The sequence below is a fragment of the Pipistrellus hanaki genome (assembly GCF_964339955.1).
Source record: "Pipistrellus hanaki genome assembly, chromosome: 6".
Lineage (NCBI taxonomy): Eukaryota > Metazoa > Chordata > Mammalia > Chiroptera > Vespertilionidae > Pipistrellus > Pipistrellus hanaki.
Window position 1 is genome coordinate 54,936,691 of NC_140508.1, and position 16,945 is coordinate 54,953,635.

The 16,945-nt window shown below is 50.0% G+C and overlaps 1 protein-coding gene across 6 annotated transcripts in view; it reads right to left on the bottom strand.

The window, feature by feature from the left end:
- Window positions 1–16,945, bottom strand: part of GREB1L (GREB1 like retinoic acid receptor coactivator) — a 250,799-nt gene that overhangs the window by 61,024 nt on the left and 172,830 nt on the right. For 5 of the 6 annotated variants that reach the window (XR_014795353.1, XM_084888067.1, XM_084888068.1 and 2 more), the window contains 10 exons: window positions 13,520–13,635; window positions 12,619–12,863; window positions 9,478–10,058; window positions 8,865–8,967; window positions 6,427–6,582; window positions 5,988–6,127; window positions 4,981–5,142; window positions 4,644–4,848; window positions 3,657–3,822; window positions 896–1,120 (listed from right to left, as the gene is read on the bottom strand). Coding sequence is in view for 4 of the 6 variants with exons in the window: in XM_084888067.1 (XP_084744193.1) it covers window positions 896–1,120; window positions 3,657–3,822; window positions 4,644–4,848; window positions 4,981–5,142; window positions 5,988–6,127; window positions 6,427–6,582; window positions 8,865–8,967; window positions 9,478–10,058; window positions 12,619–12,863; window positions 13,520–13,635 (2,099 nt within the window). In the remaining 2 variants the exon portion in view is untranslated. The remainder of the gene's footprint in view (window positions 1–895; window positions 1,121–3,656; window positions 3,823–4,643; window positions 4,849–4,980; window positions 5,143–5,987; window positions 6,128–6,426; window positions 6,583–8,864; window positions 8,968–9,477; window positions 10,059–12,618; window positions 12,864–13,519; window positions 13,636–16,945) is intronic. The other variant, XR_014795354.1, reaches the window with a different exon arrangement.

The window sequence follows — 16,945 nt, forward strand, 5'->3', positions numbered from 1 at the left end:
ATAGGTTTCTTTGGCAGCCTGACACATCTCAATGATCATTACACACAAAGAAAGAGATGTGAGGCAGATGTTAAGAGACAGCCTCACACAGAATCAACCTTGTCTTCATGTAGAGCTGGCCCTCTTAACACCTGTCTGTGTGAAGACCCCAATTTGGGAATCAGCCATCGAATAAAGGAGGAGTGAGGTGACTCTGGGCCCAGACATTTCTCAGGACCTTAGGCTTCTTGAACCAAACTAGACTGCACATTCTACACACACTTGCAAGACAGGAGTGCATAGGTGCTCTAAGTTCTTAAATTCTGGCTGCAAATAGGATGAAGCATCTGTCAAATTTAAAACAAGCGAAATAGCTACAGCATATCCCAGTAGCTACAGGATTGGGGATTGACAGAAGAGGGACTTTATGGTCCCTGGCTTTTCTTTATTTGGCCAGATGAGATTTTCCAGGATATGGACATAATTTATTTAGGAGGCAAGGCCAAGGTTAGCCTGCTCATTCTCACCTACTGGCTTTTCTACAGGATATTTGGGGAAAGTGATTACCTTCTGAGGTCAGAGGAAGAAGGAAGAACTAACCTGCAGTGGGCTTATGGGTCCACACACTGACTAATGTTGACTCAACAGTTTGTCCCTACTCCAGGTTTTGTTGAATAATGAGATCACCGAAACATTTTCTAAGTGTTTTATACTGTAACACCTGCTAAGGATTTAGGTCAGTTTGAAGGATGGTGAAAGGGACACTTTGAGACTTGATTCTCCCCCCTTTCTCCCTGTCCATGTAAAGAGATTCTCAGTTTTCAATGAAAGACAGAAACAGGAATAAAAAGCACGATAGAGTTAGAGCTGGGCAGAGACTGTGACCAGGATCACTTGCACCCAGGAGCCTGGCTACCTGTTGAAGTCGTACTGCACGTTCTGGGTCAGGTCTATGTTGAGGAGGATGAAGTCATGCACGTGGCACCTGGAGAACGGGACCCGCAGCCTCTGGGCGGCCAGCTTGCTGCTCCATTTCTGGATGCCCAGGATTGCATAGTGGATGATTTTTGGTGTTGCTTCAATGTGCTGTAGGACACTCTTCAAGGACACATTCTTACTGGAAACTCCTTCCATGGGCTGGCTACGAAATGTAAAGTTAGCTTATGTAAGTTATCAACAAATATTATAGAAAACAGGGTCATTTATGAAGGGCCAACACTACTATACAGTGTTAATTATCCGTAATAAAATTAGCTCATTTACTTTCTATTAGCCTGGAATGGAAGAAAGGGGTCAAGCTCAGTTTTCATACTGCCAGACACTGCTAATATTTTAGGAAACTTGAGGTGTATCACTTGAAGACTGAGAAAGCAAGCCAGCCCCTGCTTCAAAGCGAATAATGAGCAGGAAGTTACTAGCGTGAGGTAGCCAGAGGTCAGAAGTATTCTTCTGATTATTGTATAATGATGGAATATTTGAGAACGTCACTGACTTCAAACCCACAATGAAAACAAGGACACAAAAATCACAATGCTTGAGTTGGAAAGGCCTAGAAATCTGGCTGTTTCAACAAGGGTGTTGTTGACATCTGGGGCCATTTCTTGTGTTGGACTTTCCCAGTGTCATTATCCCCTGGTTCTCATGGACCCCTCGCCACTGCCCCCGGAGGAAAACCAGTGGTATTGGCCCAACCATAATTTTACAGGTGATGGAAATGAGAAAGGTGAAATAACTTTCCCTCTCATCCAGATAACACAGCAAAGCTGGGGCTAAAACGCAGGCTCCCTGTTTTAGAAGTCAGTGCCTTTTTTTTTTTTTTTTTTTTTTTTAAATCAATCTTTATTGTTCATATTATTACAAAGGTTCCTCATTTCTTCCCCCCTCCACCAGGTTCCCACCCCACCCTCTGCCCCCTCCCCATCCCCCATTGTCCTCATCCATAGGTGCACAGTTTATGTTCAGTCTCTTCCTCCCTCCCTTTCCCCGATAGTAAATCCCTTTTCAGATAGTAAATCTGTTACTTAGCATTTTCTCATATCAATAATACCTCCACATGCCCAATGATACATTTCACACAAAAGACATTTCCAAATAGGTCAACCAGCCTCATCCAGGCCCCACCCAAGGCACTCACAGATCAACACCCCAGCGCTATACTAACTCAACACATCCAGATCTAAGCCTTCATCACTTGATTCAGCAGACCCTCAAGTTCCCGCAAAAGTTTCCAGCCATGTCTGAGAGGCAGCCGTGGGCAGGTACAGGCGAGGAGCGAGCTGTTTCGGGCCTGGCTGCTCCGGGCCTGGCCTCTGTTGCTCTGGTTCGTTCCACAACCAGCTGCTCCGGGTCTGGTCACTGCTGCTCCCGACCTAATTGCTCTGGACTTGGCTGTTGCTGCTACAGGCCTGGCTGCACCCGACCCGGCTGCTCTGGGCCCGGTTCCTCTGGTCCCGGCCGCTCCGGGCCTGGCCGCTCCCAGCCTATCAGCCGCTGCTCCGGGCCTGGCCACACCAGACCCGGCTGCTCCGGGCCTGGCCGCTCCCAGCCCGGCAGCTGCTGCTCCTGGCCTGGCCGCTCCCAGCCTGGCAGCTGCTGCTCCTGGCCTGGCCGCACCCGACCTGGTTGCTCCGGGCCTGGCCGCTCCCAGCCTGGCAGCCGCTTCTCCAGGCCTGGCCACTCCCAGCCTGGCAGCCACTGCTCCGGGTCTGGTCGCATCAGACCCGGCTGCTCCGGGCCTGGCCGCTCCCAGCCTGGCAGCTGTTGCTCTGGGCCTGGCCGCTCCCAGCCTGGCAGCCGCTGCTCCGGGCCTGGCCGCACCAGACCCGGCTGCTCCGGGCCTGGCCGCTCCTAGCCTGGCAGCCGCTGCTCCGGGCCTGGCCGCACCAGACCCGGCTGCTCCGGGCCTGGCCGCTCCCAGCCTGGCAGCTGCTGCTCCGGGCCTGGAAGTCAGTGCCTTTTTTTTAAAGAAAATCCTCACCCCAGAATATTTGTCCATTTATTTCTAGAGAGAGGGAAAGACAGAGAGAAATATCACTGAGAGAGAAACACATCGACTGGTTGCCTCCTGCATTTGCCCTAACCAGGGCCTGAACCAGGGAGAAGCCTGTAACCAAAGTATGTACCCTTGACTAAAATCGACCCCAGGACCCTTCGCTCTTCAGGCCAACACTCTATCTACTGAGCCAAACCGGCAAGGGCTGGACTTTCTAAACAAAACATACTCTCAATAGACTTATAGCTAACCAAAGCCATGGTGCAGAAATGGCCCGGGAATTTAATGGCATACTGAATGTCTAAATTTTAAAAATATATTTTATTGATTTTTTTTTACAGAGAAGAAGGGAGAGGGATAGAGATCCAGAAACATCGATGAGAGAGAGACATCGATCAGCTGCCTCCTGAACACCCCCCCCCCCCCCCCCCGGGGATGTGCCCGAAGCCAATGTACATGCCCTTGACCGGAATCGAACCTGGGACCTTTCAGTCCGCAGACCGACACTCTATCCACTGAGCCAAACGGGTTTCGGCTGAATATCTAAATTTTAAAAAAATGTACTCGTGAGGGTGGTCTTGTGGATGATCTTCCTGCTCTGGAAAGCTATCCCTCCTCTATTCCATGCATAACTGCAGCCAAAGAGAGGACCTTCTCAAGGGGACCGCCCGGGAAGTACCACTACCTGGTCTGCTCCTGAGCACTGTGCATGTTCCACAGGACACAGGAGTCGTCCATCACAACGATGAAAGGCCAGACACACTGGCGTTTAACCCCCAGCTCTTCCAGGCGGTTCCTCTCCAGCTCCAGGTTGTGGTATGACAGCTCCTTAATGAGAAACCTGGCAGCACCTGGAGGGCAACACAAGTGCAGCTGCAGGTCCTTCACTCAGGAAGCCCCACAGCCAGCTCCCTCTGCCCACAGGCATGCCTGTTCCTACGGTGACCGCGGTGAGCAGGGTCACCGAAGTGTTCAGAGCAAACTCCAGGTAAAAACCACAGAGGAAGTCTTTAAAATGCACAATTATAGCCAACAGCGACAGGTGTCCGCTTGAACCTATGGTCCGAACACACATGGCCCCACCCGCCTAGTGATATATATAGGCTGCAAGTAAACAAAGCTTGATCCGGTGCATGTCATTGAGTAGGATCGAAACTCACGAGAATGCTGTAAACACCCTGACCACGCCCTTACTCTGCCTCGTGGCATCTGGCTATAAAGTAAAGACACGGCTTGTAGTCCGAGGCGCTGCTGGCTCCCCATGAGGGAAGCAGCGTCCCACCGAGTCCCAGCTTTCCTTCTCTTGTCTGTCTTTTCTAATCCTTCGCCGCCCCCGCTCGGGGTCACTGAACCTGGCCGAGCTGGCGCGGCACCTCAGGCGCCCAGGGGCCGAGTATGCCGCGGCCCATGGCAGCTCCCACCACTACCTCACGCCCTCCTGCAGGGCTGCTCCCTACACCGGTGACTTTTTAAGTCACCGGTACTGAGAAGTAAAAAGTCCTGCAAAACTGCAGAGGGAGGAAAAATAAACATCTGAAGAGGAGTACACGTCCCCCGGTCAGGAGGGCAGGACGCTCTGCAGAGGCAGGGGACCCTCTGAGAGGTTCCCGCCCAGGGAACGGAGCTCGGGAGCTCGCCGTCAGCCCTGCCCCCTGCCCCTGGGGGCCCTTACCCACGCCTGCGTTATTGAACGTGCCGGGGAGCACAAGCATGATGTGGTTGGGCCAGTACTTGCGGTACAGCGGCATCTCATATTCTTTGACCACCAGGAGATGCAGGTGGCTGATGCCCTCCATGGCGTGAAAAAGGTTTAGGAGTCCGTGCTCGTGGCGACCACTGGAAGGAGTGAAAATAGGGCTCTTGACTGCATTCAAATTCTGTTGGAAACAAACACACACACACAAAAAAAGACCAGAGACCAAAAGGGGAATTAAAACCCTTGGATTTAAGAAGCTTCGAGAACCTGATGTAGTACCCGATAGTCCTCGTGTCCAGATACTGCCACCCACCTTGTCGGACACCAGGGGCAGGCGCATGCTCTCCAGGTGTTTGCCCTGCTTGCTGAAGACAAAGTGGCTCTCTTTGGACTTGGGGATGATGAAGTAGAGCTGCACCTCTTCTCCCAGCATGGAGGAGGAGAACGTGAATGCGTGGAGGGTGGAGTCAGACACCTACATTCGCAGAGAAGGGGAGGAATGTGAGCTCACGGTTGACAGACTTCAAGGCCGCTCGTGAAGGTTGTTACTGAGAACGTATTCCTGCCACAGGACCTGGCCGTGGACAGGGTTGGAAAGGCAAATATGCCACCTGCCACTGGTACGAGGGTCAAGCATCTCGTCCCCATACGGCCTGTCCGTGGGCGGCGTGGCACTGTCCTTGCAACCCCAAAAAAGGCCCTGGCTATCACTCTCACTTGCCACTTTCCCCATCACTTGTACTTAAAGATGCTCTGGCAGAAAACAGACACTATGGGGTACCGGTCCACCTTCTGTGTTCCTACCTCTCAGTTCTTTCTAAATAATAAAAGCGTAACCATGGACTCCTCTGGATGCCTAGTGGTCCAAACCATCCACTGCTAGAAATAAGGATGTGTCTGGGTTGGTGCAAATCAACAAACGTGTTTACTGCTTAAGGGGCCCACCATATACATTTGTTAGGTAACAGCACCATTTTCACCAACAACCCAAAGGGGATCCCTAAATACATCAGAATATCTCGTTTCTTCAGGATCAGCTTTATTCAGCGTCTCAGCTATTCTCTGACACATGTAACCATGTTGATGAAGTGACTTAAGACATTAAAATTTAGTGTATTTCCCTCTCTTACCCCTCGCCCTCAGCCACATTCCAGAAAAGCCCAAAATAATTTTAATCAACTGCTTCATGCACTGTGCTCACAGAGAGTGGCTCCATCTCACCAATCAGCAACCTTAGACAAGGGCCTGAACAGGGGAGCCTTAGTTTTCGCCCCACTTCTACGTGAGGTCACGTGGTAGCCGGCAGGGGGAAGGGCGCACCTGGGAGGCGGAGGTGAAGTCCATGTAGTGGTGGCACTGCTCGCAGTGGTGGAAGGTGTTGTAGGCCGCGTACTTGGTCAGCATCATAGACACGGTTTCTCGTTTCCTGGGCTCCTCAGCTCTGGATTCCTTTATTGCTTCTGTGCACAAAGGGTCAGAAAACCTTCCCATGAGACGCACGAAGCCCCTAGGCCTGGGAGAAAGTCCCCAGCTCCCTGAAAAGGTTTTTCCAAGGATTCTAGAATTTACACTGAGAAGCGGGTATGAAAGTAAAAGGTGGTGTGTGTGTGTGTGTGTGTGTGTGTGTGTGTGTAAGGGAAGAGAAATGCAGAGAGGAGACTGAAGCTGCTCTCAAAGATTCAACTGCCTCGGGCCTCCTGCCCGACTTAGGTTCCCGCTGACCTTCCGGGGAGAGAGGCCTGGCTCCGCCTGCACTGACCTTGCTTGACCCCTGCTTGCTTCTCAGTGTACACCAGGCTCATCAGGCTGTACTTGGGATCATGCACGCTGATGTCAAAGGGCATTTTGTTGAAGCTCTCGATGTCGGGCCAGGGCTCTCCCTCGGACTGGCTCGCTCCGCTGCTCTCGCTGTGATCTGGGATAAGAAGAAAGAGTGTGCAAAGCAGGCAGACAGCCCAGCCTCCCTCCCACGTGTCAGGGACAGAACGTTTCCCGAGATATCCATTCCAATGGGTGGACCAAGGCATTTCTGGAAAACGAGCTCCCATCCCCAGGTGGAGGGACCAGAACTGCCCCTTTGTACCCGTGCTGGGGGGGACACCTGCCCTGACTGGCCCCCAGCAGTAGCCTCTGCACATCTGGTCCACATCTATGAGATCAACGAGTCTCCCACGGGAGCGCCTTACATGGGTTTAAAAGCTTGTTTAATTTCGGATGATCTAGATTCTTAGAGTTTTAGTTGTGGGGTTTTCAGATACAGACAGCCTACGTTCGAGACTGCAGGGATGCAGGGAGCAAGGTCCCCAATGTCTGCTTTGTGTCAGAACTGTGGGGAAGCTGGACAAACCCCGGTGCTGGGCTACACCCGCTCCAACCTCCCTCATCACCAGGCACCTGTGGGGGCATCAAGCTCTACCCAGGTTGCAGTCAAGGCTGAGTAGCCCGGGGCTCGAGTTCAGCTGCTGCCCCCGACCACTCAGACCTGCAGACGCCGACCTTAACGCTTAGAGTTCCCTGATGGTTGTACGAGTCCCAGGTGGTGTGTTCAAAGTGCACAGACCCTGGCAGGCACGTGGTACATACGCAACAGATGATATTTATTGTTATTAACAAAATTTGTAAGATCAAAGCTTGACAACTTTCAAAAGGAGAAACTTAAAAAAAAAAAAAGAAACCAGCCCAGAGATGAGAAGTACAGCTCTTACCTCTTTAAAACGATGCTGCTTATTTTTCTATCTTTGGGGTGAAGTTTGCATTTTATTTAAAAGCCAAAGCTCATTCTAGTTTTTAAAAAAGGGGTCACTGTGCCTCTCCAGAGCACTGACACATCCACCCCACGGAAATGAGGGAGAGGGGATAAAGCCATGCTAACGGCACTCCTTGCTACAAAGGCCAGGCTCCAGGGTCAGGGGCTGTGCAGACCGTCTCACAGCTCCCTGCACAGATCTGGGACCCGAGGACAGAATGAAGGGTATTGCTGACTGTGGTGCCGAGGGCCTTGTGGGAAAGTCAGCGGGCTGGAGGGCTCCTCCCGGTTGGTTTGGGCCCAGCCCCCTCCAGAAGGCCGAGGGGAGAGTGTTCTAAAGCCAACCAGAAGCTCTGGGTCCCTTCTAAGGTGGGCCCGGGGCAGCTCAGCGGGGGACACAGGAGATGAGGCTGTGACCATGGAGTGAGTGTGTGTGTGTGTGTGTGGGGGGGGGGGGGGGATCATGCATATGAGCTGGTAATGATATAGGGCCAAAGTGATTTTAAAATGATTAATTACGGCTATTTTACCTAGTCTTGCTCTAGAACTAGACCCTTGGGCTTGTCACAGAACAGGTAAATTATTTAGGAAAAGCAAGTGAGGTGAGACCTCCACGGCAAATCTGACAGAAGTCGCCAGGGCCTTTCCCTCCTTCTCGCTCGAGGACTTCTTCCTCATTACCTCTTCTTCCTCATTACCTCTGCTTACCCCAGTGTCTCTCCCCTCTGCCCCCTCCCCCTTCCCTCCGGCACAGTCAGCCATTCTGAGATGTGCAGCCAGGTTCAAGGCCAGGCTATCCTTAGCCACAGCTAATGCTGGCTGAGCCCTGCTCACAGCAAGGATGGGCCACAGAGCGGGACTGCCCCACAGGTGCCAGCCGGGAAGCGCTGGGAGGGGCTCAGCTGGGACGATCTTCCTGAACACCAGCCCGCACGGCCCTGCGTGTCACTGCCAACGTGAGGGCGTCTGGTCACGGCTCAGGCTTCGGCTGCACACACACGTTTTCATTTCATGAGAGTAATTAACCCACATACCTCCCCTCAGAGCCTGCGGTTAACATAGAAGATACACTGACTCTCCAGCAAAGCCCTGGTCTCCAGAATATAAAACATGCCCAGACCATTAAGCTCAGCACCGCAACTGAATTTCAAACCTAAATGATCCCACCACCTAAGCAATTAATCAGCCACACAGAGCTCCATAAAACGCCTTTCTGCCCAGCGCCTGGCGGCCTGCGGAGACGGGGAGGCTCCAGAGAGGGGAATGACTCCGCTGCTGACCTCCAGAGGCTGGAGCACAGCCACAGTTCGCTCACACCCACTCGCCGGCACATCACCTTGACTCTCCGGGATCCCTGCGTGCGTCCCCAGGAGACCCCAGGAGGTAGGGAAGGCCCCGGGTTCGGTGCTAACGCCCACGGCTCGCCCCGGCCCCCCAGGCTCAGGACTCACCGGTGTTGATCTCCCCCTCGTCATACACATCCACCTCCAGGAGCCTGATGAGCATGCGGAAGAGGATCCTGAGGAACTGCAGATAGGAGCCCGTCTTTCCCACCTGGTGGAAACAGTTCCCAATGGGGGAGAGGGAAGGAAAAGAGGTTTCAGCCCTGGGCTCTCCGAGTCTCCTGATCAGAGAGCCCTGAATGAGGGCCTCAATGTTCTGGGCCACACCCCTCTCCTTCTGCCCCCGGGCTGCTGCTTCTTCTTTAATTAAAAAAAAAAAAATAATAAAATATATATATACATATACATATACATACATATATATATATATATATATATATATATATATATATATATAAAATTGATTTTTTTCAGAGAAGAAGAGGGATAGAGAGCTAGAAACATCAATGAGAGAGAAACATCGATCAGCTGCCTCCTGCACACCCCCTACTGGGAATGCGCCCGCAACCAAGGTACATGCCCTTGACCGGAATCGAACCTGGGACCTTTCAGTCCGCAGGCTGACGCTCTATCCCTTGAGCCATACCAGATTCTGCTCCCCTCCGGGCTTCTTCCCTTCTTGGGGACCCCAGCTTAGGATAGGGTCTGGCCCCGGTCCTACCTGGGGGGGCCCAGTCAGCAGCAGCCGTCGGGGGTGGCAGGCCCGGGCGCCGGAGCCGGGGTCGGGCTGGTTGCTGTAGTCGGCGTGGTGCTGCCGGGCCGCGGTCCACTGCCTGTAGTAGAGGGACTGCTCCTCGCTGCCCATGTCCTTGTGCAGGAGCGGCCGCAGGGAGCTCACCCAAGCCACGTCGGCGTGGGGCAGCAGGGACGCCGAGGACGGCAGCTTGCCCCCCCTCTGGGAGCCCAGGAGGCTGTAGGCCGCTTTGGACAGGATCACTATTGGGGGCAGGGTGGCGTGCAAGCCCCTACAGCCTTGGACAGGCCCAGCGGGCCAGGGGAGGGCCCGCGGGCCCGAGGAGGAGGAGGACGACGAGGAAGGCTTGGAGGTGGTGCTGCTCGCCATCTGGGGGCCCAGGGAGTCGCACTCCTGCTTCAGGGTCTCCCCGGCGCCCGCTGTGCCTGCAGAGACCCCTTCCTCCAGCCCCGTGCTGTTGGCCGGGCTCTGGAAGCCGGGGGTCAGGGGCTGCTTCTGGGACTTGTCCGCGGTGCTGGAGGAGCTCACCCCGTTCTCCATGATGGAGCCTGGAAGCAGAAGGACAAAGCCCACCCTGTGACGGAGGCCAAGGCTCCTGGCACCTCCAGGAAGAAGGGCCAGGCCAGGAAACCAGGCTCTGCACCAGCCAGAAGCCATGCTGGGACTCTTTCCCTCCCTCCGCACGCTTCTCGCGCCCCTGGCTGGCTCAGGCCGATGGGAGACACTGGCTGGAAACCGGCTGTGTATTCCCGGGCTCGCCCCAGCAGGGTCTCCAGGGCGGGCAGCCTTTCTCCGTGAGGGCCGCGGCCCTGTCACACCGGCTCCTCTGGTTTCTTCAGGCCCAGCAGGGTCAGGGCACCCGGGGGTATCGCATCTTTGTAAACAGTCCATTATTAAACGTTCCTTGATGACCTCATCTGGTTGTGCTAGCCGTTCACCCCAGAAGACTGACCACTGCAGGCGCCCCATTCCAGTCCTGCTCAAGTGGCACCGCCACCTCCTGGGTCTCAGGACCTCGCCCTCCGGGCTGTGGACAACCTCCCTGGCTGTGGCCACTTCCACGGACGCCCAAGCCAGCATGGGGAGTGCCTCCATGGGAAGGAGGAGGGAAGCATAATCTCCTAACGAGGTGCTGCCCACCCTGGAGACCCTACAGGGATCTCGCCCAGAGGGCCCCGCACATTTGGCCAATTCACTACAAATGTGTCTTCCCCCTGACAGGGCAGCCACTCTTTGGTTTGAGGACACACCTAAAGCTCATTACGTTTAAGACTGAGGCCCTCTCTGGGCTCAGATCCTTGCTTCCCAGGCATGCAGGTCAAATCCCAACCTTGGGAGATTCTAGATCTAGATCAGTGGTCGGCAAACTGTGGCTCGTGAGCCACATGCGGCTCTTTGGCCCCTTGAGTGTGGCTCTTCCACAAAATACCATGTGTGGGTGCACGCGTACAGTGCGATTGAAACTTCGTGGCCCATGCGCAGAAGTTGGTTTTCGGCTCTCTAAAGGTATTTCAATCTTGTACTGTTGATATCCGGCTCTGTTGACTAATGAGTTCGCAGACCACTGATCTAGATGGGCACCAGGAACTGGAGGTTATCGCAACCAAGTCATTCCGCTTGCTCGTCTGCCTTTTGTTGTCTTTCTGTGTTGTATGAGAGGATGCCTTTCTGTCATGGCTCTGACCTTCAGAGTCCACATGTCTGTGCCCTTTGAGCAATGAGCCTTCCCGAGGATCCCTGGAGTCGGCCCAGGGCTGGGGGAATGTGTGCTCAGTGGTGTGAGCACAGCCCCCAGGTCAGGTTGTCCTCAAAGGGAGGGAAATTCTAAACAGCAAAGGCAAACCGTTACCTTTGGGTGGGTTCATCAGAGCAAGGCCAAGACCACGGGAGCCTTGTGGGAGGGTTCTGGCAATCAGGGCAAGGAGGGGATCTGATTAACGAGCCACAGGAAGGAAGACAAAGTCTCCTCCACTGATGCTGCATCTCAAAGCTTCTAGATGTGACGGCCATCCTCCCTTCTGTTACCCTCTCCTGTCCTGGCCCTTATTCTGAACTAGTCTCAGAGGGAAACCTGGGAGCCTTTAGTGGAGGGGCAGGAGGTGCAGCCCTGGTCCCTCCAGTAGGACAGTCCTCAAGCTCTTTAGGCTGATAGTCAACATTGAAAGAGAAAAGCCCACCAGAACAGCCTCTTCAGTTCCCACAGGGAGCCATCTCACAGCTACAGGATGGACAGAAAGACCAGGGCTGCTTTCGGACACGCAGTGGTGTGTGGTGTGTGTGTGTGTGTGTGTGTGTGTGTGTGTGCCGGTCACAGTGATGGATGGAGGAAAGGAAACGGGGACAAAGGAACATGACTGTGGTTACCTCTGGTAGGGGCTTTTCATTTCTGCTCACTCCTCTCTATTTTGTTATATGCTCCAAGTTTTCTATGGTAAGTTTTATTACTTTCATAGTCAGAAACAAATGGAAATACGGTTGTATTTGCTGTAGTACAACTTATCAGAAGAAAAAGCAACTGGCGCACTGCCATAGGCCATACGGTAATTCTGCAAGAGAGAGCTGGCAGGCTGCATGGTGGACCATCAGTCAGCCAGTGGCCCCAGAGTAGCTTTCAGGATATGAACACTTGCCATTAAGTACTTAGAAAAGTCATCCAGCCATCCTTCCTTCCATCCATCCATCCATCCATCCAGTCACTCATTCAAACGTTTTGTGCCAGGTACTAAGCCAACTAACACAAACTTACAGCTTCAGGGTCTGGAAGGAAGAGACGGCCTCTGTGCAAATACTGGAAGCATAGTATCTATGAGATCATTAGGGTAGGAGAAACTAGAGGAAATGTGCCAACTAAGGTTGATAAAATTTACTCTACTTGGCCTATTATCAAGTTTGCCTTTAAATGTTTACCCATGGAAGTATTTTGGGGCTGTTCAACAGTCATGCTTTCTAAGTTTCTCTCCCAGGAAACAGGTCTGGAGGGGATGCCGGAGCCACAGAAGACTCCTCTGGAAACCTCAAGGGGTGTCAGTAGATGCCTTTGCCTTCCACACAACTCCCTCCCTTCCATGCCCCTTCCTCATCCTTCGAAAGAGAAAAGAGAGTACCTACCCGAGGTTCCAGTGACGGCACTGCTGTTGCTCTGGGGCCTCTCCAGATCGATCAGCAGCTCGTCCGAGTCGTTCTCACTCACGGCGGCTCTCTCCTGCTCCTTCCCGCTGAGGTCCAGGGCCACAGTGGACCCCCGGATGACCTCTTTTGAGACATAGCAGCATGCCAGACCCACCTCCTGCTCCAGGGCTGTGCGAGTTAAATAGCTTGAGTCAATTAACCGGAGGTCACAGTACTTCAAAGACCTGCACAGAAGCAATGATGTTTTTGGTGAGACCATCTGCCTCGTATGCAGCGTTGGTGTATGTCTGGATAGAGCTGGATGTCTTCCAGAAGCTAAAGTCATGGTTTCAGCGCCAAGGAAACCTTGATTTAAACCTCAGCTCTGCCAGCTCCTAGCTGTTATGATGTCATCCTAGTCACTTCATTTTATTCAACTGTAAGCAGATTAACAGTGCCTGGCTAATATGATTTTTGTAAAGAATGAATGGCAAGACACATATAAGGCATTTAAGGCAATACATTACATGGTAAGCACTCAGTTAATGCACTTATTACTGTTCTTGCCATCAATCTGAAGGCCTTGGGTCCTTGAAGGGGTTGGGGACAGCAGATTAAGAGACTTCATCCGTAAAGAAATCCTGGTTTCAGGCAGGTGCCTTTCCTTCCTGCCTCTCTGGCTGCCCTGCTTGAATGAATAAACGTTTCTCTCTATGGCTATCTTCCATTCCCCACATTGCTAGGTGATCTCTGGAAAGTCAAAAGAAGGAATCAGAGAAAGCTTTATTTCTTATGTCCCTGAAAGAAATTCTATTTTTCACTTGCCAACTGAATGAGATGGTTAAGTATCAGCCAAGTTGTAACCTTCAGCTCATCTGGGCAACTCATAAAAGAAACATACCTGGGAAAGGTTTCTCCAAGAGGATCTTTGCCGGTTAGTATCACAATACAAGGCAGACCTTCTAAGTCTTGGTATGTCCGAGGGATCCATTCTTCAGGTTCATTTCCTCTCCAGGTCTGTAGAAAGGGGCCCATACGAAAAAATTAAATTTCCACCTTTCAAAACATTTCTAGGTCCGGATTTTTTAATATACAACTGTGCTTCCAAATGACTTCCAGTAAGTATGTGTACACATTTTAATTGCTACTAAAAAAGCACACACCTGCCAGAAGAATGTGGCCTTTAGTTATATTTCAATAGGATAAAGCAGGAGATCTCGGTATACATCACACATTAGCCACACAGGCCAAAGAAATGATGTGAAATATCCCACAAACCTTACAGAAAAAAACCTGGTTAAAATACTTGACTCAAGGCTCTTAAACATACTATTTTCTTCATATCAGACTCTGAGGCTGATTGAAAGATGAGTTTTAGCCAGCTGGCAAGGCTCAGTGGTTGAGCGTCAACCTATGAACAAGGAGGTCACGGTTTGATTCCTGGTCAGGGCACATGCCTGGGTTGTGGGCTTGGTCCCCAGTAGGGGGCGTGCAGGAGGCAGCCGATCAATGATTCTCTCTCATCATCGATGTTTCTCTCTCTCTCTCCCTCTCCCTTCCTCTCTGAAACCAATAAAAATATATTTAAAAAAAGAAAAGACTGTTTCAGTTGTGAGTGACTAAAAAATTAATCTCAACAAAACCCCATGACGCAGAAATTTTCACCAAGAAAATCATGAAGTTAGCCACCTCTGATAGTCATTTTTCCTCTTTCTCCCTTTATTGACTTTGAAAATAGCTGACAGCTCCAAAAAGTCTTTCTCAGGAAGGCTAAAAATAGAACCAACAAAAAGCCTATCCCTTCTTTGGAAGAGTTATGCAATTAGCTCATGACTTTACATAGTCTATTAAGCATCAGCTTCTCATATATATCAACACATTTGTACATGTACACACATGTTTATCTATAATAAATGGAATGCATATCTTGAGAACATGAATATATCAATGAATGAAAAAAATCTCACTAACTTGAAAGATGTTCAAAAGTGAAAAAATTTTTAAAAAAAAATATATTTTATTGATTTTTTACAGAGAGGAAGGGAGAGGAATAGAGAGTTAGAAACATCAATGAGAGAGAAACATCCACCAGCCGCCTCCTGCACACCCCCCACTGGGGATGTGCCCGCAAACAAGCTACATGCCCTTGACCTTTCAAAGGTCCCTGACATGAACCTGGGACCTGTCAGTCCCCAGGCTGATGCTCTATCCACTGAGCAAAACCGGTTTTGGCAAAAGTGAAAAAATCTTACATTTTTAATATTTCCTACAACTTTTGTGATATACTATGTTAGTACAGCTTTGGTAATATATTTAAAATCTTTTTTTCTTGAAACATTAATGTTTATTCTATGTAAATTGGTAATTATTTTGTACCTAAGATCTGGTAATAGATTTATTTTTTATATTGGAAAAAAAAAGATCTTACAGATTCTTCTAATTTAGAGCAGAAAAAATAGAACATCTTTTACATTGACAAGGTGGTTTCTACCTTTTATAAAAGTATGTAGCATCTAACTATGCTTTATATCAGCTTTCTAGCCCTAGTTATTTTAAGAAATAAACTGACACTTCTGATAATAGTTGGGAACAAGGACTAAGAAGTGAGGTGTTAAGTAATGCATGCAATGTTATTTTAAAATAGATGGGTAGCCCTAACCGGTTTGGCTCAGTGGATAGAGCGTTGGCCTGCAGACTGAAAGGTCCCAGGTTCGATTCAGGTCAAGGGCATGTACCTTGGTTGTGGGCACATTCCCAGTAGGGGGTGTGCAGGAGGCAGCTGATTGATGTTTCTTTCTCATTGATGTTTCTAACTCTGTATCCCTCTCCCTCCCTCTCTGTAAAAAATCAGTAAAATATATTAAAAAAATAAAATAGATGGGTACTTCCTTTGCTAAACATAACATGGGATAAAAAGAAACTTAAAAAGCAAGAAATAATCTGATAAAAAATTTGTTATTGTCTAGAAATACCAGTCTTTAGAAATAAACGTACTAACAATTATTCAAATGAAATGTATGTGCTTTGTAAAACTGGAAGAACTATAACCTCATTGCCAAATTTTTGATCATATATTTGCATACTAGGGGGAAATCAGTGGATCTATGCAACTTCACAAGTTTGAGAAACTTTTCATTTACTAGAAAAATTAATCTCTCAGAAAATTTTTCAAGTATTAGAAGGTCTCTATAAAAATTCAGTTTTCCATACATTTTCATGTGAAAGGGAACCATGACTTTACATGATTTATAGCAAATAATTCTTCAGGTAGGAAATATTTTCTGTACAGCCATCCCACTGGACTCGTGATTTCTCTGACACTGGGATTCTCCCTGAATATATTTTATCTCCCAGAAACCATCCATAGACTATGGTTCCACCAAGAATAATGAGGTCAGGTTACAATGATGGGATAACAGGTGTTATATTTTACTTCAAAAGATGTATTTTCAAAAGATTAAACAAATCTTGCTTTTACTCCTGACTCGTCAGAGCTAGCCAAACCACTATAAAATGCCTTTCTGTCACGTTGCTACTCCTGATGAATGGTGCTGAGGTCTTAGATAGACCAACCCTGCCCAGAGTGATGTCACTGCAGAGGCATTTAAGACAATGCAAAAGGCTGGGTGAGCACTGAGTTCAAGGAGAATATGGGGTTCAAGGCCAAGGAAACCTAATGAACTCTTCACAGGCAGAATGTTTCTGGAGAAACTGATATAGATCTAATCCCCGTACCCTTCCAAAGTGCTTGTAATCACTTCTAAATTAACTACAATCCATGAAGAATATTTGGAAGGTCGCACAGAAACAAGACCGTCTAATAAAAGAAGAGGCACCGAGGCCAGAGATAAAAGCACAGCCACGGCACCCCCATAACAGCACGAGATTGGTAACGTGGAAATCAGAGGGCGAAGCAGAGACCACCTGGCGAACGAGTCTTGCTTAGGGTGTGACCATTTCAACAGGATTTCATATTTCCACTTCCACACAAATAGTTTTAACAGGACGAATTAATATGATCCAGTCGTTTTCAAAATATGAAAATCTCTTTTGTGTGGTTGGTGCCTGGCAGCTACTCATACAAATGGAGAGAGAACGGCTTTGAGACACCCCCGCGCGCCGCCCGCCCTCCTTTGTGAATGGCAGCTCTCAGAACAGCGCCTGCAAGGAGCTATCACCCTCTAAAAGCCCTGCGGGTGATTCTGATATGCTGTCAGCCAGCTTCAGAGCCTCAGTGCTTGATTGTGGCTTTCAAACTGTGGCCCGGAGGGGCACATTACTAGGACCTGCTGATTTATACTGACTTAGTAACTGGCACTTTTGAAGG